Source organism: Odontesthes bonariensis, chromosome 6 (assembly GCF_027942865.1).
Source record: "Odontesthes bonariensis isolate fOdoBon6 chromosome 6, fOdoBon6.hap1, whole genome shotgun sequence".
Lineage (NCBI taxonomy): Eukaryota > Metazoa > Chordata > Actinopteri > Atheriniformes > Atherinopsidae > Odontesthes > Odontesthes bonariensis.
This window is the reverse complement of record NC_134511.1, coordinates 35,368,322-35,394,267: the sequence shown is the minus strand read 5'-3', so window position 1 is coordinate 35,394,267 and position 25,946 is coordinate 35,368,322. Positions and strand designations below refer to the sequence as shown.

The following is a 25,946-nucleotide window of genomic DNA, read 5'->3' as shown; positions in this document are numbered from 1 at the left end:
GCATGTGGGGGGCCCCTGCTGGAGGTCGCTTTATATATTGAGCTGAGTGAGAACACGCCTTTCCACTCTGGTCATGAGACGGCAGCGGTACAGGGGCTAATGTTTAGCTTGTTTGTTGACATGGAGCAAAATAATTACAGCTGTGTGCTGATTGTGTTGCTTTGCCTGATCCTCAAATTGTGTTTTTCTTCAACCACCTTGAAGAAACAGTAATGACTATTGTTTTGGCTAAATATATCTCTTTCTTTCTTAGGAAGATTATTTCAGGCCACAGTGAGGTTGCCATGGTTTTATTATTTGTGTGTAATCATTCTTGTATTTTCTCAACATTGCTGAAAACTATGTGCGGACAGCAATTAGAATTTCAAAATGATTGCAAAGAACCTTTTCAATTTACTCTCAATGATTCATTTAATCTGGTGCCACCTGCTGGGCAAATATAGCATGTTGCAGCCACTGAGGTTGTGAGATCATTAGAATGACTTTTGATATTACTTTTATCCTCCTAATCTCTCATGATTTCTCCATTAAAGAAATAATTCCCACTAAAGGAAATCGATCTTTTTCCACTGACTGGACTGAAGTACAGTTCATGCTCAACGGCACATGAAGCAGCAGTGACAAACCGTGTTACTCATCAACCTGTTGCTCAAGTCACTTTACTGAGAAACTCCAGGAGAGCATCAGGAGGCCTTCCACATCAGCAGTACTGACTCTTGTCCGAAATGCTACAGTGCCCCTGAATCTGCTGATCAGTTCCTATTCATTACTTATTTATTCAGTGATTGTTGGAAGATGTCGTTTGGACGTGCCCAAGTGCCAGCTGCGCGGAATATTTTGAACTCTGTGAAGTGTGTGACCAGTCCAACTGGAAAGATAAACCTGAATGTGAAGGCGGGAAATGTCTTTCTTTCTTTCTTTCTTTCTTTCTTTCTTTCTTTCTTTCTTTCTTTCTTTCTTTCTTTCTTAAACTACTTTTTAACAATAATAAAAACAAATGTGTATGATTCCTATCATTCATTTTCATAAAAATAAATAAATAACATCCTATTGGCTGTTAAGCTGCTTATACACACATCTTCATACAGTCATTTCTTATTCAATAGAAAAAGAAGAAAGCGTTTTTGTCAACCAACAGGCTTTTTTATAAATGACCATAAATCAGGACTTAATTCCTGTCTGTATCATCACACTTAAAAGACAAAGACTTTTATTATGGTAATTGCAGATGTATTAATCCACTCGTATCTAAATCATTCCATCTGTTGTTGAGGCAACACACCTTGTATACATAGTTTAAAAGAAAAAGGGCGTAAGTTGCATTTTTTCATGACCATACAGTACACACATCCATCAACAAAGAATCATGAACACTTACACTAAAGGTTAAACCAGAATCACCTGTCAGCCTCACATGCGTGACCTTAAACTGTAGGAAAAAAACCAAAGCACCCTGGGAGAACCCACACAGGCAGAATCCGAAACAAGGAGCTTAAAGTTGTAAGGAAACAGTGCTGATGGCTACACCACAAGGGCTTGTTTCATGTCATACTCATTTGCTACAGAAGGTTAAATGAGGCTGTCGGTTTGGGACCTGCAGCACCCAGATGCAAACAAAATGATTTTCATTGAAAGACAAAGCTTGGATAAGAACTCTGAAAATGAATCATGCCAAGCAACACCATGGTAGATACATTCCATGCAATCTTGTTCTCAAGAGATTAGTACTATACTTTTAATTGCTTGCATAAAGATTAGAGATTTGTTGACAGTGATCACAAAAGTTTACAGAAAAGGCTCAAGAACTTACCCAGAATGGTGTGACCAATCTTTTGTATCGTAAAACATACTTAATTACTGTTGCCATGAGTTAAATGTTGTTTTCTGTCATTTTTTAGGTATTCAGTATTGTAATTACCAGTCATTTTTGCCTAATGCAATAATGTACGTTTGTTTTCCAGCACCATGAGAAGTTTTCTTCTTAACATTCTCATGGCAAGTTGATCTGTAATTCAAACTGTCAACCACTGTGCAACAGTACTCAACTGCTGAACATACGCCATTTAATTTGATTTATGATACTACTATGGTTAAACACAGTTTATCTAGAAACAGAGGAAGATAGTTCAAATCTATACTTAAGTGTGAGCTAAAATTATTTTAATTGTGAGCAATAAAATCTGGCACATTTGCACACTTTGCATATAAACTTGACATTCTGAAAGAGAAACACAGTCCACATCTAAACAAGCACACCCAATCATTTGTGATGTCAATGATTGGGTGTGTAATAGGAGTAATGTTCAACTGCCTCCGAATGGTGAGCAGAGCAAAATAATCTCTCTTCTTGCATGCTTTTCTTTATGAAAAGTCATTGAGAATAGTTTTTTGCAGAACTGTGTTTTTAACTGTTTGTGCTGTTCATGACACAACATGAGACAATTTGTCACTGACAATGTTGGCTGTTTAAGATTTACCTAAGGGCCTCTAGGTGGCATTAAAGCCCCTATTCAGGTTACACAGGTTGATTCGTAAATGCACCATGTTGAAATACCAGTTTAGGACTCATGAGGAAAAATAATCTGCAGTTTAGTCACTATTTGCTCCCGTATGTGTGGACTTACTACAAGAGCTGTTTTGTGTAAACTTTTTGTTTCTGTTTGGAAGATATTAGAGACGTTTTGTGAAGATATATTAACTGAAATCATCAATGACATTATCTTAAACATCTTTAATGGATAGCTTTAAATGTTCCAATGTAAAAAAAACATTTAGATTACTTTTTCCTCCCAAAAATCTCAGGCTTATAGCTTCTTTCTAGAGATGTTCAAAATGTCACAACATTTCTTACCTCCTCAATCCTTACCTTTTTAAAACTCCCCAACTCTGTAATCTTAAATACAGAGGCTTTGGGAATTTTCTTAAACGTTCCCTATCATATTCAAAATTAGACAAGATTGGACATGCAAATAAGTAACTAAAGAGCGTGGCTGGTTCTCATGCTCAGGCCTATTTTCGCCCAACCCTTCCTTCCCCTCTTCCCTCCCTCCTATCCCTTGCCAAACAGGATCTGTAGGATCTTACAGAGTCATTTTCTCAGGAGACAGGAATGTCCGAACACAAGGCAAGAGCCTGCTGGGACATGCTCCCTACATTCTCCCAAACTTACAGGAAGGAATCCAGATTGATCATAAAACCATTTCATTTCCAGTAAGCATTGGGCAACAATTTTCACTGTTAGTTGCTGTGTCTGTGATGAATGCGTACTCAACACAGACTGACTCAGACTGACCGACGTTAACATGTCTGGCACATCACCATGCCCTTTTCTCCTTCTCCTTCTTCTTTTTTTTTTTTTAAGAGATGTATCAAATAACTACACAGACATACTTTGCAAATGGCAAAAAAGCACCAAAATGGGAGAATTTTTGAGATTTTTATTAAATCTTTTTAAAACTCAGTCTTTGGAACAGCTTATAAGCATTATATTACACAGCAGATAGTCTAGTCATTCAGACTTAAAAGAACCCAAGTGTATCAGAATATAAATATAATACAATGAAATTGTGGCATTCAGATGGTATACAAAACCAAAGAAATGTAAAGGATTATTTGTCTGATTTTATGATCATCCCAGATTACCATCTACAGTATGTCAAGTTTTCAGATGCTAAGCAGAGAATAGAAATGTAACAAAACATCGATGTAACACGTAATGCTACATTTTCTGCATCATGGTGAATTAGGTTTGGACACACAAGGCCGCAATGGCAGAACGCCTGCATCTGTTAGCCCCCTCTCAACACTAACGCTGGCTTTTCCATTGCATGGTCAAGCAGAACTGTTTGCAATGAAATGTAAAAAGTCACCAAGTCAAGTTTTTCCACGTGGATCGGTGGCCATCTCTGCTTTAATTGACAGACCAGTGGCCGGAAGTCGGCGACGAGCTGCTGATGGATTCTTTGTGGCACTGATTTGGGCTGTGGCTGTAAACTGGGGAGTGGGTGACACTTGGACTGCTGGGAGGTGTGGAGGAACAGGAGGAAGACTTGGATTTAATCTGGAGCCACTTGTCTCCCAAAGCCTTGGCAAAGTGGTCATCAACAGACACGCTAATGGAGAGCTGCTGGGGGTGGCCTTGCTGGTAGTTCACTCCGAGGCTCCTCTTGAAATGCTCCTCGAGGACATGATCATAGATGCCTTTTGAATCCACTGTAAGACAGAAGATGTATGACAAACATCACATACACACCTCAGTGAGTCAGTAAGAGTAAATGGTTATCTCCACTGTGATGCGAGTGTGACGATGAGGGAGTGACTGTCTGGTGAATGAACTCATCATGAGGAGCGTGAGACTGACCTGATGAATGGCTTCTGTGGACCTCAGATCTGCTGGAGGGATTTCTTAATGAGGGCACACAAGTGATCACAGATGGACGCATCTGAAAAAAAAAAAGGATCATGAGTTACATTTAACTAGATTAAAACAGAATTGTGACAGTATTTCTGCAGAAGCCATGTTTTGTGTTTTCTCTTAATCCCACCCAATCTTCAGAACTAATACCTAAACATCAATGCACCTTCCACTGAAATTAGAACAGTAGCAATACAATGAATTTCATTTGAAATGAATTGAAAAGTGATTAAACTGGTTAGGTTGCCATTAAAGTCATACAACACCCAGTGTGATGCATTAACGGGTCATAAAGAAAGCAGTCTGTTTGGTCTTGTTGATAGAATTCCTCCCTCCATTGCTCACATTTTCTTCCTGAATCTGGCTGGATTGCATAGCTCAGGCAAGCTTAGGCTTGTATACACGCTTGGATTCAGAATGCCTGTGCAGTTGGATTCACTGACTAAAGATGGGACATGTACCACTGCTGTGGGTAGCCTGGAGCTACACAGAGACTACAAAGGGACAGACAGCACTGGCACATTTCCTAAGTAATGACCTCCTAAGTAATGACCGCCAGAGCATCCTTTATCCTACATGAAATCATCCTGTTAAAGACACAAGCAGCTCTTGTTTGACTCAGCTGAATTACCTGGATTTGACTGGAAGTTGAGTTTGTAGTCTTCTCCTCTCTGCTTTCAGGGTCTTTTCTTGGTTTCTTGATGAGGGCCAGGGGTTCCTCCATGACTGGTGCGTAGTACAACTGGGTGGGCAGAGGGCTGGTGGGGCTGGGTGTTGGACTCAGGGTAGATGTGGGACTTTGTTGGCTGTTGAACACAGCAGGTGCTGGTGCTACTCTTTGGGCCGTTTTACCAAGGCTTCTGCTTATTGCCCGCTCTCGCCTGAAAAGGGCATTCATCAGAAGATGTTTCTTTAACATTGCATGGATGAAATTGCATTCCTTTGATTGAATTTCCTTGAATTAGTTTTATTGTTAATGGAAAGAGGAAAAAACGGTTTCACCAACCTTTCTTCCAGAGTTAGACCTCTCTCATGGCTGCGCTTGCGTTTGATTGGATACACAGCGGGGGCTCTCAGCCGGTCACTTGCCACATGTCTGTATCTGTCTTCGCCTCTTAAGTGGGGTTGACCTACAAAAACAAATTAAAAAACAAAGCAGAGTAAGAAAAGTGGAAAGGTTTTGTTAGTTTAATTTTTTTCCCATAATCATATTTTGTTCTACTACAGTTTATTGACTCATAGAAACAAATTTTGCAAATGATCATTGATGAGTTTAGTCAATTGCCAATGGTATATAGAAGTAAGTGATGAGTAACAGGTTGTTTTGATCCCTGACATCAACCTGCATGACTACTATTCGTGGGAAATTTTTTTTTTTGTCACCGTTAATTGTAAACTCCGTTAAGCTGTAGAACTCGATCTACCTGATCAGTGAGCGTTACAACACTACACAGCTGATTCAGTGCTAACGGTAAATGTTGTTTTTCTGCATAATGTTGGCATCCAGCCCTGTCACACGCTTGTCTGTTAGGATGGAGTGCAAAACATCAAGTGGCTCCCAGAGTGTAAGGAGCATGATTTGGGCGGCACCCATTTGTGAAAAGGCTATCACACACACACACACACACACACACACACACACACACACACACACACACACACACACACACACACACACAATATTTTGCAATTAAACATGTTGCAACACACCAATAGGGTGCTGATGATGTCATTGATGAGTTGGAAGGCTGCAGAACATATCCAGACTGCAACAAGTTTTGGACATTACTGTGTTTTCATGTTTTTCACAAACTGAAGTGTGATCAAATCAACATGAAGAATATCACAGTCATCATCAGTGTGCAGACAGTCTCAAGCTTGTGCATCATGCTTACAGTCAAAACAACAGCCCTGTTTGAAAATGTAATGGCTGCATAATTACACCATGCTCCATTGTTTGACTGTATGCTCAGCCAACACTTGGAAATCCACACTGATGGGACTACAGGAGGATTCAGCTGTATTCAGGAAACAATGCTGTCTGCAACCTTTCTGAACTGAAACAATAGGTGATTATCTGTTTTGCATACTGAGACAAAAAAGAGTAGTTCAGCGTCTTCACACTCGGTTGCTCACTTCAGTTTGCATTTCCTACAGCACAAACACTCCAACACCTGTGTGCTACTCCTTCACACAGAGTGCTATTGTGGAGGGGGGCAGGTATTACCACACCTATGCTGATTTTCTAATGCCTCGGGCATGTATATTTCCTTCCTTATTAGTGGAGGGAATGTGCTGCCTGACCTTCTGCTTTGCTGCCTTTAATCAGATTTCATTCATATCGAAATGTCAAACAGTCTTTCAAAAATCTCAACTCAGGTTTGAAGCCATTGAAAGCTCATAAGTATTCATTTTTAGTCCTTTACGTGTCATCAAAGAAGGTTGCTTGTACAAAAGCTTTTTAGGAAAAAAATATTGATATTTCACAAAGTAGATTCTAATCCTTTCTGTATTTACATGAATATCATGGACAGAACAAAGGAACTGAAAGGACAGAGCTGTCGCAGAAGACTCTGAGACCACATAATGTGACTCAGTATTAGATATAAAATATATAAATATGAATCAACGGAATATGATACAAATTAATACAAGTATTCATCATCATGAAGCAAGATGAGAGAATAAATGAAAACGCTACTCAGCTTACCTTCTAATATGTAGACCTTGAAGCCACTGCTCATCCGAGTAATGTATTGGAAATTAGCCACGGCCATGGCTCCTTGTCTTTGTCTGAATGGAGACAAGTACAAAGGCTGAAGTTTGGAGTTGACTGCTGGAGTTTGCAGGACACAATGAGCCTCAGTTATGGATTGTACTAGCAAGGGAATGAGATGCTGTGTCTGAGCCCAGGCAGGTAAAGTATCAGGTGTGTGCAGATAGGCACAGTGGCTTCCCTGTGACTCATCCCCTACTTTCAGATTGGCTGATGTCTGAGCCAATGGCAAGCCCTCGCTCATTCACCCTGTGTTGTTATTGTGTTGTAGGCGGAATGTGCTCATAAGTAGACTTGTCTCAAAGGTAGAAAGTGAAGTTGTTAAATGTCACACTGTCCCACAGTTCACACTGATTGAAGAAGCATTTGCTTTATCCAACACTTGATTTTGTAGAGAACGTTATGGGAAAAAATAGATTAAAAAAAAACACTTTCCAAAGCCTTCCATTTCTTTTTTACACACCTTTCAAAATTTCCTCCATTGTGTTCCTGTAGGTGAACCGTCTTTTGTTTCCTTCCACGGACTCGGCACCTGTCCCACCCCCATCCCTCCTTCCTAATCTGCAATCTCACCAAACTGCATTTTTCTGAGTACTTAGCCCACCGAGGCTCCAGTCATTCCTGTGACCTGCCCATACACGTTTGCATTTGCAGCTGTACTCTGAGCCCGCCTCAACAGTAATCCAAAGGCTTTTGTTGATGGTCAGACAAAGACTCCTAAGTCCTGTAAATGCTGCTACCATGAGAACAATCTCATCTGAGTGTACAGAAGAACTGGCCACACTCAGATACAGTGACACAGATGCAACAGAAAAAAAGGACTTTAAGAGTAGGATTGACATGTTTAGAGATGTGTTAGCATATTGACAGTGAATGAAAATTATACTCCTCGGTGCCCCAATATATAAACCAATTAATCCTACTGCTAAATAAAGTTTGAAATGGCAAAGAGCTGCTACAAAAGGAATAATTCTTAGTACAAGAATGACAAACACCATACTAGGTTAAACTTCAGCTCAACAGTGCCCCCTTTAGGTAAGCACTGCAAGAACAAGGCATCAAAATCAGCATTTTACCATTGACGTGTATTTTTTTTTTTTTAGATAATTAGGGATGCGAAAGTTGTGTTTTCAGCACACACATCTTGAATAACACGTTTGCTCAGTGATAAATTCCATGCAGTGTTAGCATTCTGAAATGCAAGGAATCTGTGGGTGGCCAATCAAGTTCTGGTTTTAAAACAGTTCTGCTCATGAATGCAGCTCACGTGGCTGAGAAAGGTCTTCCCTGCTTGCTACAAACTGATGTTCAAAGAAAGATCATCTCCTAGGAATCTCACATTTGGAGGTGTTTGGCACGATGTTATGTTGCAGTAATGACAAGCGTTGGTTCAGTTTCCCATTTCAAATGAGAAACAAAAGGTCAACGGATGCCATTCTGACACAAGCATGCGATGAAAGTCTGACATGGTGTGCTCGTGAAGCAGAAAGAAACAGCTGATGCACTATTACAGCGTCAGCTTAGAGTGTTGGTTTTATCTTTGAATTTGTAAAAAAATATCACCACACACTCAAGATATTTACATAATAGATGATGTTGCAAAAGTTTAATACACTGTGTGAGCACCAGTGTACTGCTCTGTCAATCAACGTTTACCTGCTCTTTAATCTAAAAAGGATTATAATTACACACCAAAGAAACAACCCACGATGTTATTTAATGTCAGTTCAGTACCCATCCTTTTATATAATTATTTATTAACAGTAATATTGTGTGTGTGTGTGTGTGTGTGTGTGTGTGTGGAGTGCATTCTTGAGTAGGAGATTCATTTTGTATATGCAATCCTGAAACATGTTAACGCTTTCTATACCTTGATCCTAACCAAAGGGATTGAAATAAAAAAAATAATAAGAATAATACTCAGAAATCTTTGATTTAATTAACGCAAAATTGTTGTTTTTGGTTGCTGAAAGGCTGAAACCTTCTATCTTTCTGCCTTTGTTTTTTCATCCTGACCGTGCAGTTACCTAACAAGCCAATGAAAGGACATATGTAATTCATTCTAAATTCAAACTCAAATTAAGCATATCTGTTCCAAAACCTTTCAATGCATGCAGCAGACATTTTAGTCTGGACATTAGGGTTTAATAATCAGTCAAAACGATAAAAGAAAAAGCTTGTGCCAAACCTAAATAAAGAAATAAAAAACAAAGTGCAATCTAATGTTTTATGCATCAGTACATAATAGAATAAATAATTTGATCCTTCCCAGATCTTGAAAATGATAAATGCAAACTCATTGAACGACAACACAAGGCCATAAACTGTATAATTTCTTATTCAACAAAAATGTATTGCTACACCCCTTCCTGCTTCCACAGAAAGGAAGAAGATGAATAGCAGATATATAACACTTCTCAAATGCACCCTCATTAATGGCACATCAGCGAGCGTGAACATCTCTATAAAGGCAGAGGCTTTGGTAGTTTGCTGGCATGGAGCATTCAGATGTGTGCTAACACAACAAGAAGGAAAGACCAACAATGATCGTAGAGACAAAAGTTGTTGCCCATCAATCTGGGAAGCGTTATAAGACTTTTTCACACAATTTGGAGTCTATTGTTCTACAATGAATATCTTTCACAAGTGGAAAACATTCAAGACACTTACCAATCTTCCCAGGAGTGGAAGTCACAGCATCTTCACCCCAAGGTCAGACTGTACATTACTGAGAGAAGCTGCAAAAAACTATAAATAGCTATATTTAAAAATCTACAGGCCTCAGTTCGCCTATTAAAAGTTAAAGTTCATGACAGTACAATTAGAAAAAGACCAAACAAGTATGGCTTGTTTGGAAGGGTTGCTGGAGAAAGCATCTCTCTTCTCTCTGAAAAGAACAAGGCATCACACTTTAGGTTTGAAGACAAATCACAAGACTTCTGGAAAAGTGTCCTATGGATAGATCCACAGCGCTTCCTCTGGTAAAAACAAAATAGTACATATCTGTGCAAACGCTTCATACCAAGCACAGTGGAGGAGGGCTGATGATTTGGGCTTGTTTTACAGCCAGGACCTGGTCAAATATCTAGTCATTGAGCTGCAACCAGCATGTGAGTCAGTCATAAACTCCTCAGTATACCAAAGTACTCTGGAGTCAAATGTGAGGTTATCTGTTTGACAAATAAAGCTTGACCGACAATTATGCAAGACAATGGTCCCAAGCAGAGCAGCAAACTCAACAGAATGATGGCAAAACTGTTCCAATGGTTCAGTCAAAGTCAAATTTCAAAATTGAAATGAGGATTGAAATGCTTTGGTGGACCTTAAGAGAACTGCAAAAACAAATGCTGATAAATTAAATTAACCGAAGCAAACTTGTACAGAAGAGGGTGCTAAAAATTGCTCCACAACAATGTGAGAAACTGATAACACCATATAGAAACAATTACTTCAAGTTTTTACAGCTAAAGACAGTTATACAAGCTACTGAATCAGCAAAGAGATATTTTCACACACTCTATATTACTATATTTTGGCCAATATTATGTTGAATGAATAAAATGACATGTAAAATGTCCTGTCTCCTGCACAATTTTTAAGACCATGGGACCAGATTTTTTCCTTTTTATTTTGTCTTGACACATTTAAACTTAGGACTGAAACAAAGTGTACACTCTTTTCCACAAGACTTTATCTAAGTAACTTTTATTGTTTAACTAAAAACGTTAAAATATCACTAGCGAAAAACAAACCAAAACAAAACACCACTAATATGAACAACATATGCATTTTTTGTACTTTGTCAGCATAAAACACTGCAGGCTAAAAATTATGTTTCCTAGGCATTAATCATTCAGGAGAGACATGCATCAGCAGAGCCTGTCTCCATCAAGATCACCGTCCTGTTATTATCACAGTGCAGTTTCCATGGGAGAGCATACAGGTCTCCCTTGGGTTTTGTGTTGATCAAGGAGGGTTAGGGGATCACTAACAGATGGCGCATCTCTGAAAATCATTATTGAAAATCAATAGAGGCACTCAATGTAAGCCGCTGGGGGTGTAAGGGTAAACGTGCCACTGCTGTTTTATTGGCCCCTGCAGTGGCCAATGTAACTTCAACGGCCTTGCACGTCCTGTGGAGTCCGCAGCAGAAGGCTCGTGTGTGGGAGAGAGCGACGCCCCTGCCACTCTGCTCTCATCAGCACCACCTTCAGAACCCACCACAGAGGTGCGTCAAGTCAGATACAAACAACCAGAACACAGGAAGCCCGGCAGCGTCCCAAACACAACAGGCAGCAGGCTGTGTTTTGATTTAACTTATTATCATTTGAGTGCATTGATTGTTTGAATAGTTGATCAGTAATATATCAAATCCTGAAGTTTCAGAAGTTGCAAAGTGAGTTTTAATTTGATCTAATCTGAATCCTTGACATAGTGTTAGGTGAACAACAATATGCTCCGTATTGCTTTCTGAATTCGGATTTGCTCCTTCCTGCTAACAAAGTGAGCGCCACATCAAAACCTTTACGCTGCTGGTAGAGCACGTAAGGTTATCAGGACATATGGCTAATATTTAAAGCGCCTTTAATGCCAAAGGAGAGAATCATTTTTATTTTACGATTAAAACCGTTTAAGTATGAATTGTGTGTTCAGTCTTAATCACGCTGGCATAATGCATAACCTTCTTAGTTGTCATTTTGAGCAGGGAACTGGAAAAAGGATACAGAAATATTTTTCAAATTATATAGTTATTAAGATACATTATTTTGCAAGTTGCGCCCGGAAGTCTGTGTGCGACCGCACACTGCGTAACTTGGCTCTCTCCCTCAGGATGACAGGGAGTGACGCAGGGCTGACGGAAAAAACTGTTTCTTGAGGGGGGAGCAGGACGGCAGAGATGCTGGAGGAGCTGTGGCTTTAATTTTTTCACAGGTTTAAGCCCAATGCACGACTTGCCCGCGCGCACAGAGGACATGAGAGTCACCTGTGTGCAGGCTTTCCTGTGACACATCAAGGCTTGTTCGGAACCATCACCTCGTTCTTGAAGCGGACCAGTTTGGATACATTCCCAGGTAAGGCTTCATCAAACCTTGATGGGAATATGCGGATTATAAAAGTGGTTGCTGTGATAGGTTGCTTTATTAAAAGAATCCGTCTCTAATAAGAATGAATAATTTAATCTTAACATATTTTGTCAGCTATTACCTAGAGGCTGTGAGATTCTTTCCTTTATTCGAGCCAGTCACGATTTATTTATCATTATTATTATTATTTTTACAATTGTGAACAGATATTTAAAAATGTCCCTCTAATTAATAACAGCCGACTTTGTCCTCTGTAGGCAACGTTGATCCCTCTTTCTGCACATGGGAGAGTAGCCTAGTCATTCATTTATCTCACTGAACACCAAGTTGTAAGTCTCTCATTGGGAGGATTTTCGGACCCCCTCTCCGTCATTTCAATAAATCTCCACCATGAACTACCTGCGTCGACGACTCTCGGACAGCAATTTCATGTCCAACCTCCCCAATGGCTACATGACCGACCTCCAACGCCCTGACCCGCCGCAGCAAAGCCCCGCAGTGTCGCCGGGGCCGGCGGAAAGGCGCCAGTCCACCAGTTCGCAGCAGTCTGCAGGTGGGGGCTCCGGGTTCTTCTCTTCCATATCCAATGCCGTCAAACAGACCACGGCTGCTGCGGCTGCAAGCTTATCCGAGGCGGCGGATCGGGCAGGTGTCTCCGGCAATGCCAAGGTCCTCCTAGTTATCGACGACGAGCAGACCGACTGGTAAGAGCAGCGCGCTTGGCGGCGCAGCGCGTCGTCTAGACAGGAATGTGTGCCAGACCGTGGGCTGCAGTGGCCTAACATCTAGAGGGTCATATGATTCAGCCGGTGCAGCGAGGTATATCACGTGAAACCGCCCCTGGGCTTCTTGGTCAGATCAGACAGCTTGCGTGGGCCTAACTCCTGTTTGTGAGCTTGTGGTGGTATGGCAAAGACGTTACAAGCTAAAAGCTTGCAGAGAAGCCATTTTCATTTCACCATCAGCTCTTGTTCTGATATCAGGTTGCAGTCTGCCTGCCAGAGACCTGGACAGCCTAATGCCAACAGGATGATGCAGGAATTTTCAAATCAAGTTGGTGTTAGGTGCAGAATTATGATTAGTGCTTTGCACAGACATTGGTCACAAGTGCAATGCTTGCTCAAAATGACAAACCATGTTCCAGTTAACTAAGGCGTTGGCCATTATCATATCCATCGTCACATGACTTTAAGCTGCTGTATGAATTCAATTATGATGTGAAAAACAGTTATATTAGTATGCAGTGCTGTATCTGTGGAAACTAAGATTTGATTTCATGGAAGTCAGTTTATTGGCATGTTTCAACTTACCTAGATTATTCTCAATTTCAAAGTGTGCTGCTGCCCCTGCCCTGGAAAATGTCAGCTGTCAGTTACAGAGAAAAAAACGCTTGATCAGATTTACAATTATGATCCTGCACATAATCAACAGTTGGACTCACTTCCTTGTCTCATGTTCAGGGTGAAGGTCTTCAGAGGAAGAAAGGTCCATGGTGAATTTGACATCAAGGTAGAACAGGTAGGTTTGACAGGTGGAACTGTGTGCTGCTTTGTCAGAGCTGGTCTTCATTTTTATTCCTATGGGGGGGGGGACTTGCAAAAATAAAGACAATGGAGACCAGGCTTGTCAAATGAAACAAGCCATTCTTCACTGAGCTTGGGCAATAATAGCTGGAGGATTGTTGCATGTTTTTTCATGAGATTTTAGTATTTTGTGTTTTGCTGATGGATGGAACAACTTTTCTGATCTATTTATGTCAAAACAGAAATATAGTGCATGGCTTATTTTTCTTGGTAGATAAAAGCACTGGCATTATTAATGAGCTGGTCATTATTCCCACTAAAAGCACAAGCAATGTTCACAGAAAGCCCTTAGAGTGATTAAATGTCTAGGGTCCAGTTAAGGGTCCGGTTCACTCTTGAGGGACTATTCGTTCACACTGGGTTGGCTGCAACAGTGAAGTGTCCTCTCACTGCATATGATTATTTTAGAGCAAAATTTAATTTATTTATTTATAAAGTCATTATTTGTGATGCAAACTTCAATGCAATCCCTTATACTGATAAATCAACTGTTTGTATTGCCTATTTGCTTGATCAATAGTCATTTAGGTCCATTTCTAAGTTGAAATGTGTCGCCTTGGAAGACCCTCTGTGGATACAGTTTTAGCCAGTAGCTATTCATAGCATTTTAAGAGCAGAGGGACCCCTGAACATTTCAAAATCTGATTCTCTGCTTCAGGCACTTTAATCTTTTACTATATTTGTCTCTACGTCATACTGCACTGACTCACCATTATTGCTCATGTGTCCCAGGAAGAAAACACTTCAGACAATGTCTAATATTATTGAACTGTACACTCCACTACTTGGTTGTTAAAGAAATAGTCATTCATTCCTTCTGACCATGATCGTGATAATTTATTTAGTTGGGATTGACAATAATAATGTCCTTTCAGGCAGAATTCTCTGAAATCAACCTGGTGGCCAATGCCACAGGCACCTACAATGTGGACATTGATGCATTCAGAAATGGACATAAGGTTACTAAGTAAGTACTATTCTTGAAATGTTTTAATCCCCCCTACTGGGGGATGAATAAAGTATTTTTCTATTCTATTCTATTCTATTCTATTCTATTCTGTTAAGAATTTTTGCATTGCGGCAAATTTGAGGCCCTGAAGTTTCACCACACTCCTTAATGATATTTAATCATGACTAATGAGGTTTTTTTTAAACTATGCAGTTTAATGTTTTGCTTATGTTCTTTATACTAGATCCTTTAAGCCTGACTTTGTGCTGATTAGACAGCACGCTTTCAGCATGGACAAGAATGGCGACCATCGCAACATGGTGATTGGGCTGCAGTATGCAGGATTATCAAGTGTTAACTCTTTGCACTCTGTCTATAATTTCTGTGACAAACCATGGGTGGTAAGTAGTATTTAATTACTATAGTCACTTGATCCGCAGGCATACAGAGCGGCATCTTAAGGTTTGCGTCTACCTCAGTTTGCTCAGATGTCAAGACTCCACAAGCAGCTGGGTCCTGAGGAGTTCCCACTGATTGAGCAGGTTTACTATCCAAACCACAAAGAAATGGTGAGTTCTTTGCTTTCAGCTCTTTTCCTCTCTTTACTTCCTTTTCACTTGAGCTGATGGGTGAGTGTTCATGCAAAGCAAAAAACATACATCGACAGGTTATGGATGTTCGGGATGTAATTCACTTCCATGTCATTTATCAGACGTAGCAGCTGAGAACACCCTTACTTACTGTGGTGCACATTCTTGTTTGTTTTTTGTAACTAGGACAGGCTGAGCTTTTGATTATTGGTGTGTCAAGTCAGTGTCAGTACAGTTAATTTGAGTCTGTTGCTGCATAGCAGTCATCTCCACCACTGCAGTCACAGCCTGACAAGAACAAGGCTGGGTTTCAAGTCATGACAATGAGTGAGACTATGTGCAGAAACAGAGGTGTCCCAGTATGATTAAAAATTATTGAATAAACAGTGTTTTAATTGTTCAGGTGTGATATTATGATATATTGATAAAAAATCTCATTATCAGATGATTCTTGTTACAGATTTCCGCCCCTCAATTCCCTGTCGTAGTAAAGATGGGCCATGCTCACTCAGGAATGGGAAAGGTAGTGCTGGAATGTTCAAAGTGTTCCAAGTTTTTTAGTAACCGTATTCTGAACAGAATATTTTACGGACTTATATATGTTCCTAAACATCATATATCATATTTCATCATCATATTTTCATATAGATTTTGACTCTTGCCACCCTAGGTGAAAGTGGACAATCAGTATGACTTTCAAGATATCGCTAGTGTTGTGGCGCTGACCAAGACTTACGCTACATCTGAGCCTTTTATTGATGCAAAGTATGATGTCCGCATCCAGAAGATTGGCAGCAATTACAAGGCTTATATGTGAGTTCCTCTGTTCTCTTCAATTCTCAGCATTCCACTTCACTAAACTCCTGTTAAAAATCCAACACACTTGCAGTTCATGACAGATAAAAGCAGCAAAACGTGTCATTTTCTATTCGAATTAACAGGAGGACGTCAATTTCTGGCAACTGGAAAACTAACACTGGCTCATCTATGCTTGAGCAAGTGGCCATGTCAGACAAGTAAGAGCAAGTAATTGTACACTATGGAAATGCAAATATTGTGATGTCTCAGTGTATTATAATATTTCCATTTAACGTGTCATTGCAGATACAGGATGTGGGTGGATTCTTGTGCAGACATCTTTGGAGGGTTAGATATTTGTGCTGTGGAGGCTCTACACGGTAAAGATGGCAAGGACTACATTATAGAGGTACTAGAAGAAAGTATGATTATGGTGCGCTATATTTACCTCAGGATTCTTAATTCGGAGATGAAAATGATGAAACCAGACCTGACCGGGCCACCTATTTTTAGCTATACAAGCTGATTTCAGCACAGACACACCCCACAGCAATATAGAGGTTGGACAGCACTGTATGACTGATTACATGAGACATAAGCTGTTAGAAAGGATAATAAAAAGTTTATTATTCCTGTCAAACTTTATGTGTGGCGATGAGTTTCCAATTACTTTTCGAGTCAGAAAACCTATTTAATTTTTTTTTTTGAGTTGTTTAAGATTTTTTCCAACCGGGCACTCAAACAGGATGCACTATAACAGTGTATTGATGTTTGTCTGTGTTTGTGAGGGAAATCCATAAACTTCATCATGTTGTTGTGTTTAAGGTTGATGACTGTTCAATGCCACTGATTGGGGACCAGCAGGATGAGGATCGTGTTCAGATTGCAGAACTAGTGGTTTCTAGGATGACCCAGACTGTTCCACAAACTTCAAGCCCTTCTATGATCCGTGCCACAGCAGGACAGCAGGCACAGGTGCTCAAATTATACACAACTCTGTCCTTTGATTCCCACCTCTTTTGTAATAGTTGATACTTAGATACTTTTATAGATAGATACTTTTTAAAAGTATACTAATAGATATTTTTAGTACTCTAAAGCTGAATATGTAGAAATCATAATACCTGACAACAGGTGTTTGTGTGGAAGCTGCACTCATCCTTTTGGGCTTACAGTAATTTAAATTCTAGTGCAGGGAACAGCTTAAATGTAACTGAGGTATCAGACACATTGTAGCACTCTCATGCATTCTAGACTTAACAGTGAAGAGATCTGAGGTAATTTCATTGGAGACACAGATAACAGCTAGTGTCAGGCCGGGACTCGAAACAGGACTCAGAAGCGGAGAAAGAATAATGGCAGATGCAGACTTTAATGAAATATCTAAATCAAAATCCCTCCAATGGGAGGAAAACAAAAAGTCACTAAGAAAAAAACATAACACAAGGTTCAAATCAAAAACACAAAATCAAAATCTGTCCTGAAGGAGGTAAACAAAGGGTTACTCACAAGGAGGCAAAAGACAAATAAACAAACGATGCAACGATCAAGGTCTTGAAATAAGGCCGGGGTGATGGATGGGACAAAACACTCTGGCGCAGGACAAAGGGAGACGCAGGCTATTTAAACATATAGTAGTAAAGGAAAACAGGTGGAAACAATCAGGAATCAGGGGAAGACAATCAGACCAGTGACACATGAGGGAAGGGCAAGTGACCTGAAACGAGAGGAGAGTTACTTTTCAAAATAAAACAGAAAGTCACCAGACAAAAAATGGGAACAAGATAAAACTTCACAGTGGTGTGACAGCGAGAGGCAAATGGAGTCCAGTAGGAGTCGTACACACATCCTGTACTGGCGTTTCGTGCACAATCTTCAACAAGTTTCCACTAAGTCTTGATACAGCTGCTTTCTGCAGCTGAAGACATGTCTGCTTAGCATGTATACAATGTCATTTTATTTGATACTAGGCTTTTTACCTAATGGTACAACCATGAAGTGAGAAAACTCTATGTTTTGTAGAAAGCAGTTTCTCCTCAGCCTGTCTCCCAGCCCAAAGTACCACAGGCTCAACAACGTCCTTCACCTCAGGGTAAGATATTTGTTATTCTTTAGAAAAATGTATTAAAAAATGATAATATTATTATGACTGTGTTTGAATGTGATTTTTGCCTTAATTTGTCTTCCATAGGTGGTCCTCAGCAAAGTCCTCCATCCCAGCAGCGTCCGCAACCTCAAGGCCAACCTCCTCCACAGGCCCAGCAACAGCCTGTCAGCCCTGGTACTGGTGACCCCAGTACTCAGGCTAAGGCGAACCAAGGACCTGCAGCTCCACCACGGCCACCAGGTCAGGGCGCTCCTCAGCGAAGCCAGGGAGGTTCTCCTCAAGCTCAGAGGCAACAGTCTGTATCACAGCAACAGAAACCCTCTGCAGGTGGCCAGAAACCCTCCGCAGGTGGCCAGAAACCTACTGGCGGGCAACCACAGAAACCTGCCCAGCCACCTAGACAGTCGTCACAGAGCGGGTCACAACAGCAGAGGGCATCTAGCCAGCAAGGCCGAGCTGGAGCACCCACCACCCAGCAGCCACGACCTGCTGCTCAAGGCCAGGGCGGCCCAGGAGGACGACCCCCTCTGCAACAAAAGCCTCAGCCCCCACAGAAGCCCAGTCAGGACAGCCCGGCTATGGGCGGCTCTCCACAACTAAAGTAAGTAGTAAGTACATGATAGCTGAACTGGGATCAGTTTCATTCTCATTTTTCATTTAGTCAACCTCAGCTGGCATGCAAAGATCGTTTCTTACTTTTTGCCTGCACTTAGATACGCATGCCACCTGGGAAATCTCTTTTTTGACAAATGATCAACCTGAATGTGCATGGTATGTTTGTTCTTGCATTTGTCTCTCAGCAGCAGGTTCAATTATAACATTTCAGACTGTCTGGAATGATTATGATACACTAAAACAACTAGCATAAGCCATGACTTAAAACACTTCAGTTCGTGCGACACATTGAACCAAATTCTACTTTTAAATTAGTCTTCTTTTTGTTAAGAGGAGGGACTGAAAAATGTAAAAGTCTCCAACTGATATAATTAATTAGTCTGTATTTACTTTGTTTTTCAAATAATTATAGATAAAGCAGTCACAATTTATGCTCTTAACATTTCTATCCTATTTAAGTTGATAAACATAAATATGTTAGATAACTAGGGAATTTCATCCGGTATAATAAACCAATTTTCACCAGCACTAAAGATGCTGAAAATGTGAAAACAGGCTGTATTTATTTATTATTTCATATAAACACAATAATGAAGTGATTCATTAACTGCTACTGCAAATCCCATTGCAATGTAACAGCATTTAAAAGCTACCTCTCTTGTAAATTTGTGAACTCATTACGATTTTCCATATTTCTCCATAAATATGACGGAAAATTCAAGTCCTCCAAGTAGATAAAGAGAACCCAATTAAACAACATGGCAAGTCAATCCAATATTACACATGGCGAGGGGCAAAAGTAAGTGAACTTCTAATTACAGTTCAAGTGTTTGCGGTCAATAAGAAAAAAATTAGGTGGGAGTGGGTGGCCTGCTTTGTTTACTAAAGAGTCTTACTCTGACAGCTCATATTTGTGGAAGTGTTGGCCTTGGAAAAAAAGATATTCCTGTCAGGCAGACAATGTACATGTACAATAAATTTTGCACGAGTGGTCCACCAACAGAGAATACTCCAATATGATGTGCAATAGTCTGCAAGGTCTAATAGAAACCCTGGGCATCTTCTAAGCAACTGAAGGCCTGACATTTTGTCTTTGACAGTCCACCATCAGTAGACTCCTGAAGAATGGTGTGGGGGGCCCACCTGGGAGGAGAAAGACACTACTTTAAAAAAAAATAAAAAGAAGCTTACTAAAGATCATGTTGACAGGCCATAACGCTGCTCTAAATATGTTTTATGGTTTAAACAGAGAGCGTTCTGTTTGAATGGAGGAGAAATACATTCGAGGAGCATCTTAACCCATCTTTAAAACTTGGCTGTAGTAGTACCATGGTTTGGGCTTGATGTTCTGTGTCAGAGTCCTGGACAGTTTGCTATCATTGATGGAGCAATGGATTCCAAATTAAATCGGTTCATTTTAAAGGAAAATGTGACAATAGTTTGTGAACACATTTCATGAGAAAGCAGGTCCTGCTACAAGACAACAACCCAAAACAGGCATTAACTAAGAATGCTTGAGGAAGAATAAAGATAATCTTTGGAATACCTGCCTGAGTCCTGACCTTATCCCAACACAACACGAGATGAAACCCAGCAATATCCCAGATTTGAACTGGATATTGAAAGCCAAGGTTCGCAACAAACCAAGGCCCCTCACAGACTGGAACTATAAAACTATGTTTTTAACTCGTTTGTTTAATTGGTTTCTTGTTTACTTTTGGGACTTCTGTAAATCTTTGTTGGAAAGAACATCTATTTTAGTGATCACTTCTACTTTAGTGGTCAACACATTTATCACCGGATGGTTTTCACAGATAAGTGACTCTAGTGTATACATTTTTTTTGGATTGTTTTGATGACACTGCATTTTGCTCAAACACTCATCATTAATCCCAGAAAAAAAGATATGCATCACTCTGCATCCAGAAAAGTCATTCACTATTCATATCATGTCAAAGCAGACTTGAAATGATAAGGAAATACTGAATGACCCCTGAGAAGGAACAGGCTCTTATGATTTATTTTTTTGAATTGAGCTTTTTCTCCCTCTATATCTTTCACTCTGTCTTGCCATTCTCCAGTCTTTTCATTCCATTGGTCTGCTGCATGACTTTAATAGCCTCTCCTTCTCCTCTATTGCCATTTCCCTCTCTTTATAGCAAATCCCAGTCTCTTACCAATACCTTCAACATTCCAGAAACCCCAGCGCCAAGAGCCAGCCTTAGCCAGGACGAGGTGAAGGCTGAAACCATACGCAATCTACGCAAATCTTTTGCCAGTCTCTTCTCAGACTGAGGCGGCACAAGACCAACCCCCACCCCTCCTTCCCTCTTCCTACTGAGAGAAAAATGGACTGGCAAACTGAAGGAGAGATCCCTTCTTCCCCTAATGACCAAGGACCAACAGGATCTCCAATTTATGTCTACCTAGTCTGATCGGAAAATTGACACGCACTGCCGAAAGAGTTCAAATCTATTAGTACGGAAAAAAAGGTGCAATAGTCAGGCACTGATGTTCGAAACATTTCTTGTCTTGCTTCAAGCTTAAGTGAGTCCACGTAAACCAGGCAAAAACCCGTATGCGCATGCAACACACTCATACAATCACACACCCACAAGAAGCAAAACAATGCATTACTGCTCCCCCCCCTTGTTTGTTGGTGCTGTAAAGTTTTTGTGGTTTTTCTGTTTAAAGTAAAATAAGGGACTGTACAAATGTTATTGTGGTTGAGAGGATTGCCCAATTTTCTGTTTTAGAAAAGGTCCTCCCCAGTGTTATTGTTAGCAGTTATTGAACAGTGAAAATACAGTTATCTTTTCTTTTTCTGTATATATAAATAATAAATAAATATATAATATATAATAAATAAACTTTTCTTCGAGCCACAAAGGGGAACAGCTCACGTGAACCTCAGTAGTTTAACCCATTCGTGTGGCACAATGCCTACAAGTCTGTTTTTTGGTGAAACTATTCAAACTTTTTGGTGAAACTGAAATCTCAAATATAACATTGTTTTGCTTAACCAGACATAAAGGTTAAGAAAGAAGTAAAAGAGCTCCCCATGCTATTCCAAAAATGTAAGACTGCACTTTTGAAAAATCAGGAGAGAAAAAAACAGCCTCTTTCCTCCCTCCTTATAGCTTTGTACAGTACCTGTGTCACTTGAGCTGCACACATAGAATGTCCAGTGTTAGCAAACGCAAGTTCTGTCTGAGCCGCTGAACGCTCACAGTGATGTCTTAGCTGCATGTCATCAGGGGCAATCGTTGCGCCTCCAAACTCTGACTTTGGCGCAAGTAACTGTGTCGTCACATGTAGTTGAGTTAGTTCGTAAAGTAGCCTTGTAGGTGTTGTGAGTATGTTGTCGCTCTCACTTTTCTTCCCTCCTTTTTTTTTTGCTGCACGAGAATAAAATCCATCCACTTTAAAAGCATGCCTTACACAAACAAGAAGGTCAAATCAAATGGAGCTGTCTCAGGGATGTCCAGTTGATTGTGACTCTTGTGTGTGGCTGGGGGTCTTCCATTACAGTTTTATCATAGTTGTTTACAAGTAACGAAAGACAAGCATGCATTTTCGTGAGGTGGAATGTTCTGTCGTTTTAAATTGCATTTGCACACAGAGTATACGGCAAATTGATACTTGAATACAATGTCACAGACTGATGGATGAAGTCTACTATTCAGGTTTATTCATCTGCCACCTGACAAAGCAGCAGCTCACTGCTCCCCCTCTGAGGTGCTGCTGGGTCTGTGGGAGGGGTGTTACAGTGGGAAAAAGTTGTGACTGTAAACCAGCTACTGAACTGCGAAGATGTATAATAAGTTTCACATTCAGGCTGATTTTAGGGTTCCACAGCAGTGTATGGGTTTGGCACTTCACTTCACTCCAACCCAAATTCTGTTTCATACAGTTCTACAGACTCTGCTTCCATATACTGTATGCTTCTTGCTTTTTTCCGTAGATTTATGACACACTATGACACAAAGCATACTCAGCCAAGGAATGTTAAATCTATACAATAAAGAAAGGAAAACAATGTTAAAGGCATAGGAACATCAACTGCAGGATGCTCCTCTGCAGTGGTTCTAGCACTTACTGCCACCCACCCTTTGCACTGACAAACCTGTCTTTAATCTCTGTGGAAATGAAAGCTGTTACTATAAAACAGTTCTGTTTCCTGACACTAAAAATGTCTTCCAGGAGTGCATTACATTTGAATGTTGAACAAGAACGGCAATATCCTGCTTTTTAGTGAAGTTTCAGCCGCCAAAAGTAAAAAGGAGTCCCGATTCCCCTGCAGACTCTCCACGCTGCCTGTGCTTTTAAGTCTGTTTCTGTAGCTACAGTGACCCCTTGTGCTCAATGGTGAATAAATGTGTGAATGTTGTTTTGTGACTGGTCGAGCCAAATAGTTGTGTCGTACATAGCTCTGAGTGATACAGACTGTCACTTCTATCCCCTGCTGCTATTTGTGCTTGTTGATATTAGGTGTGTCTCTAAATTAATTAGTTTTTACTTTAGAAGTTTGTGGACTGTTGTTTTAATTATTTTACATCACTTCCTTCTGATGAGGCACCACTATTTGGGGCTTGAGAGTTTACGCGTTCGTGATTCAGGGCTTCATTTTTGAATTTTACAACAACTCAGTGTCAGTGCATAATTGTCCGATTTATCGCAGCACAGCCTATTGTCAAGAGAATCAGCAAGCGCGGTACTTGTTACACTGAGTGTGTAATCTATGAAAATGAGCCATCACATTTAGCATGGATAGTTAACTTTGACAAAATGTCATTCTGCCACTCAGAGGCCTCCTGGCCATACTGAGGCACAACATTTGTCAGACTGACAGAAAGAGCTGGGACAGCAATGCAACAAAGTAGTTTTGTATTTCTGTTTTTGATATTTTAATATTTTTTTCATTTTAAAGGTCTATATTATTTTTGGTGGATATATTTGACTGTGAATGTACTTTTTTCTTTCTTAAAGCTAGTTTAATTGTTTTCTGATTGCACTGTATAATCATTGTGACAACTGAATAATTGCAAATTTGTGAATGGGTGAAAAAACTGATTGTCAGTTGGTGCCGCCAGATTTAAAAATATACAACATAAATGTAAGTGCAAAAATCTGAGGATTTTGTCTCTCAAAAATAAGACAACACATAAAGTCAATCATGGTGGATTATTGAATTCAGTGTATTAAAAAAATAGATGTTATATGCAATGTAGCTATATCATGTGAAAAAGGGTGGCTGTGAATAAATCATTTTTGAATGGTGCAAGCTGTTTTTTGCCTTAAATACTGTACTTTTTCAATTTGCATCTGTGTCAGTATATTACTGTACATATTGCTGTAAGTGGGATCCTTTCCTCAGCTGAATAGTTTTTCCACAGTAGTTGAAAGAGTAACACTCTTATACCACAAGGTGGTGTAGGCCTACAGTCTTTAGCCTACAAGATTCAGGACATAAGTATGCACAAATTACTTTAGCTGGTATAAAGTAAATTTGTCCGACAAAATGAGCATTCTAATTTGATAACAGCAAGGGCGTTTTATTGTAAAAATAGGAAGTACTATTGAGAAGCCAAAGAATTCAGAGTGTTATAGTGCAACTGTTTTAATTTCTAATTAAAAGAGTTATCAAGTTAGTGATGGGTTTGATTAGAGTTTTATCTTTCACAATGTAATGAAAAGAAACAAGGTTTGGCCTGTGGCCTGGCTTATATTGTTCTAAAAACAAAAATGTTTTGTTTTGTGTTGCCAAAAATGTTGGTCTTTGATCAGGGGCTTCAAATCTGAATATAACAGCTGCAGCTGAGAGGCTATTAGTATTATGCACCAAATAAAATGAAACAAATTCATTAAAAAAATTAACAGTTTATTCTCCCTTCAATCGCTGACAAAAGGACTTGCCTTGTCTAAATGTTTTGGATGATAGATTTTATGCAGCGTGCAAAAGGGTTCAGTTTTAATCACCAAAGGGATCAATTTCTTCTTCCATTGAAACTTTTCATCGCAGATGTGCGGTGAGCAAAATCCAATTTGCAGACAGGATGTTTTATGACTGCTCGCTCATGAAAGGTCAGTGTTTTAAAGCTCTGCCGGCTTACTTTCCTTACTTATCTGGCTGCGCTGAGGGACTATACTGTTTTCTAATACCAAATTCAGGCAAGGATAGAAGGCGATATGCTCATCTGATCAGGAAAAACATGTCTTTCATATCTTTGCTGGATAATAACATCACCAAAGGAATTACTTTAATATCTTGATAGAAGACCAGAACCTATTATTGGACAGAGTTTGTTGCTGCCTGGCAAATCGACTCACAAGAGGACAACCAAAATGATTATTTTCTCCCACTGACTTATTGTATAATTATTCTGATACAACTTTCATGACTTTACTGGTAACTAAGAAAGGATTCAAGGCTAGTGCCAGCAATAGTCTCGTTCTGTTACATACAAGTGAGAAGACAAGAGGAGGGGCCCTCACGATTTCTTCCCTAAGCCAGGATATTTCTAGAGCTGACCTATTTAAACAGCCAAGAGAAGCTGCAAGCACAGGTGCATCTGGATGGCTGCATCTTGAATGTGTAATTAAATATATTAAGATGTAATTTATTCAGAAATTGAGACAAGTTTCAAAGTGATTTGCACATCTTATTTGATGGCTGGTAATACAAACTACGTAGCATTTGAATTGGGGAAAACTCAAGGCGAAAGTGTCATTTATATACAGAAGACACATAACAAGTGTTCTCAGTCATGCTTTTATGAAAGGATAAAGAAAAAGATGTTTGACTCAACTCTCAAATGGTCATCTATGGATGAGAAGCAGAGGCTGTTGCAGCTATTATACGTGACATGCAGCCTTGCACAATTAGTGCAACCCAGTACTGCTTTGCATTGTGCTGCTGTGGGATGGAGGGTGAATGATATCCATATTTAGAAGGCTCTCATTGATTCTTCCAAAGTGTAGAACAAAAGATTTGTTGTTTGTCCAGTCTTGAATAGCGAGACCTTCACGA

General features: G+C 39.9%; 2 protein-coding genes across 4 annotated transcripts; one reads left to right on the top strand and one right to left on the bottom strand.

Annotated features, from left to right (window-relative positions):
* Positions 1 to 2,767: 2,767 nt before the first annotated feature.
* Positions 2,768 to 7,366, bottom strand: vgll4l (vestigial like 4 like). Its single transcript, XM_075468533.1, has 5 exons — positions 7,125 to 7,366; positions 5,421 to 5,544; positions 5,046 to 5,295; positions 4,361 to 4,442; positions 2,768 to 4,212 (listed from the first exon to the last, which is right to left on the bottom strand). The coding sequence occupies exons 1-5, from the start codon at positions 7,189 to 7,191 to the stop codon at positions 3,911 to 3,913; spliced, it is 825 nt and encodes a 274-aa protein (XP_075324648.1). The 5' UTR covers positions 7,192 to 7,366; the 3' UTR covers positions 2,768 to 3,910.
* A 4,660-nt stretch (positions 7,367 to 12,026) lies between these two features.
* Positions 12,027 to 24,200, top strand: syn1 (synapsin I). 3 transcript variants are annotated; one of them, XM_075468530.1, is made up of 14 exons: positions 12,027 to 12,262; positions 12,532 to 12,978; positions 13,735 to 13,792; positions 14,733 to 14,824; positions 15,051 to 15,207; positions 15,286 to 15,375; positions 15,857 to 15,919; positions 16,067 to 16,209; positions 16,338 to 16,412; positions 16,501 to 16,603; positions 17,020 to 17,169; positions 18,217 to 18,286; positions 18,386 to 18,902; positions 21,076 to 24,200. In XM_075468530.1, the coding sequence occupies exons 2-14, from the start codon at positions 12,665 to 12,667 to the stop codon at positions 21,209 to 21,211; spliced, it is 1,968 nt and encodes a 655-aa protein (XP_075324645.1). In that variant the 5' UTR covers positions 12,027 to 12,262; positions 12,532 to 12,664; the 3' UTR covers positions 21,212 to 24,200. The 3 variants fall into 3 exon arrangements, with proteins under 3 accessions (XP_075324645.1, XP_075324647.1, XP_075324646.1); XM_075468532.1 differs by having other exon boundaries at positions 18,386 to 18,909; positions 21,076 to 21,138; XM_075468531.1 differs by having other exon boundaries at positions 12,028 to 12,262; positions 21,114 to 24,200.
* Positions 24,201 to 25,946: the final 1,746 nt, after the last annotated feature.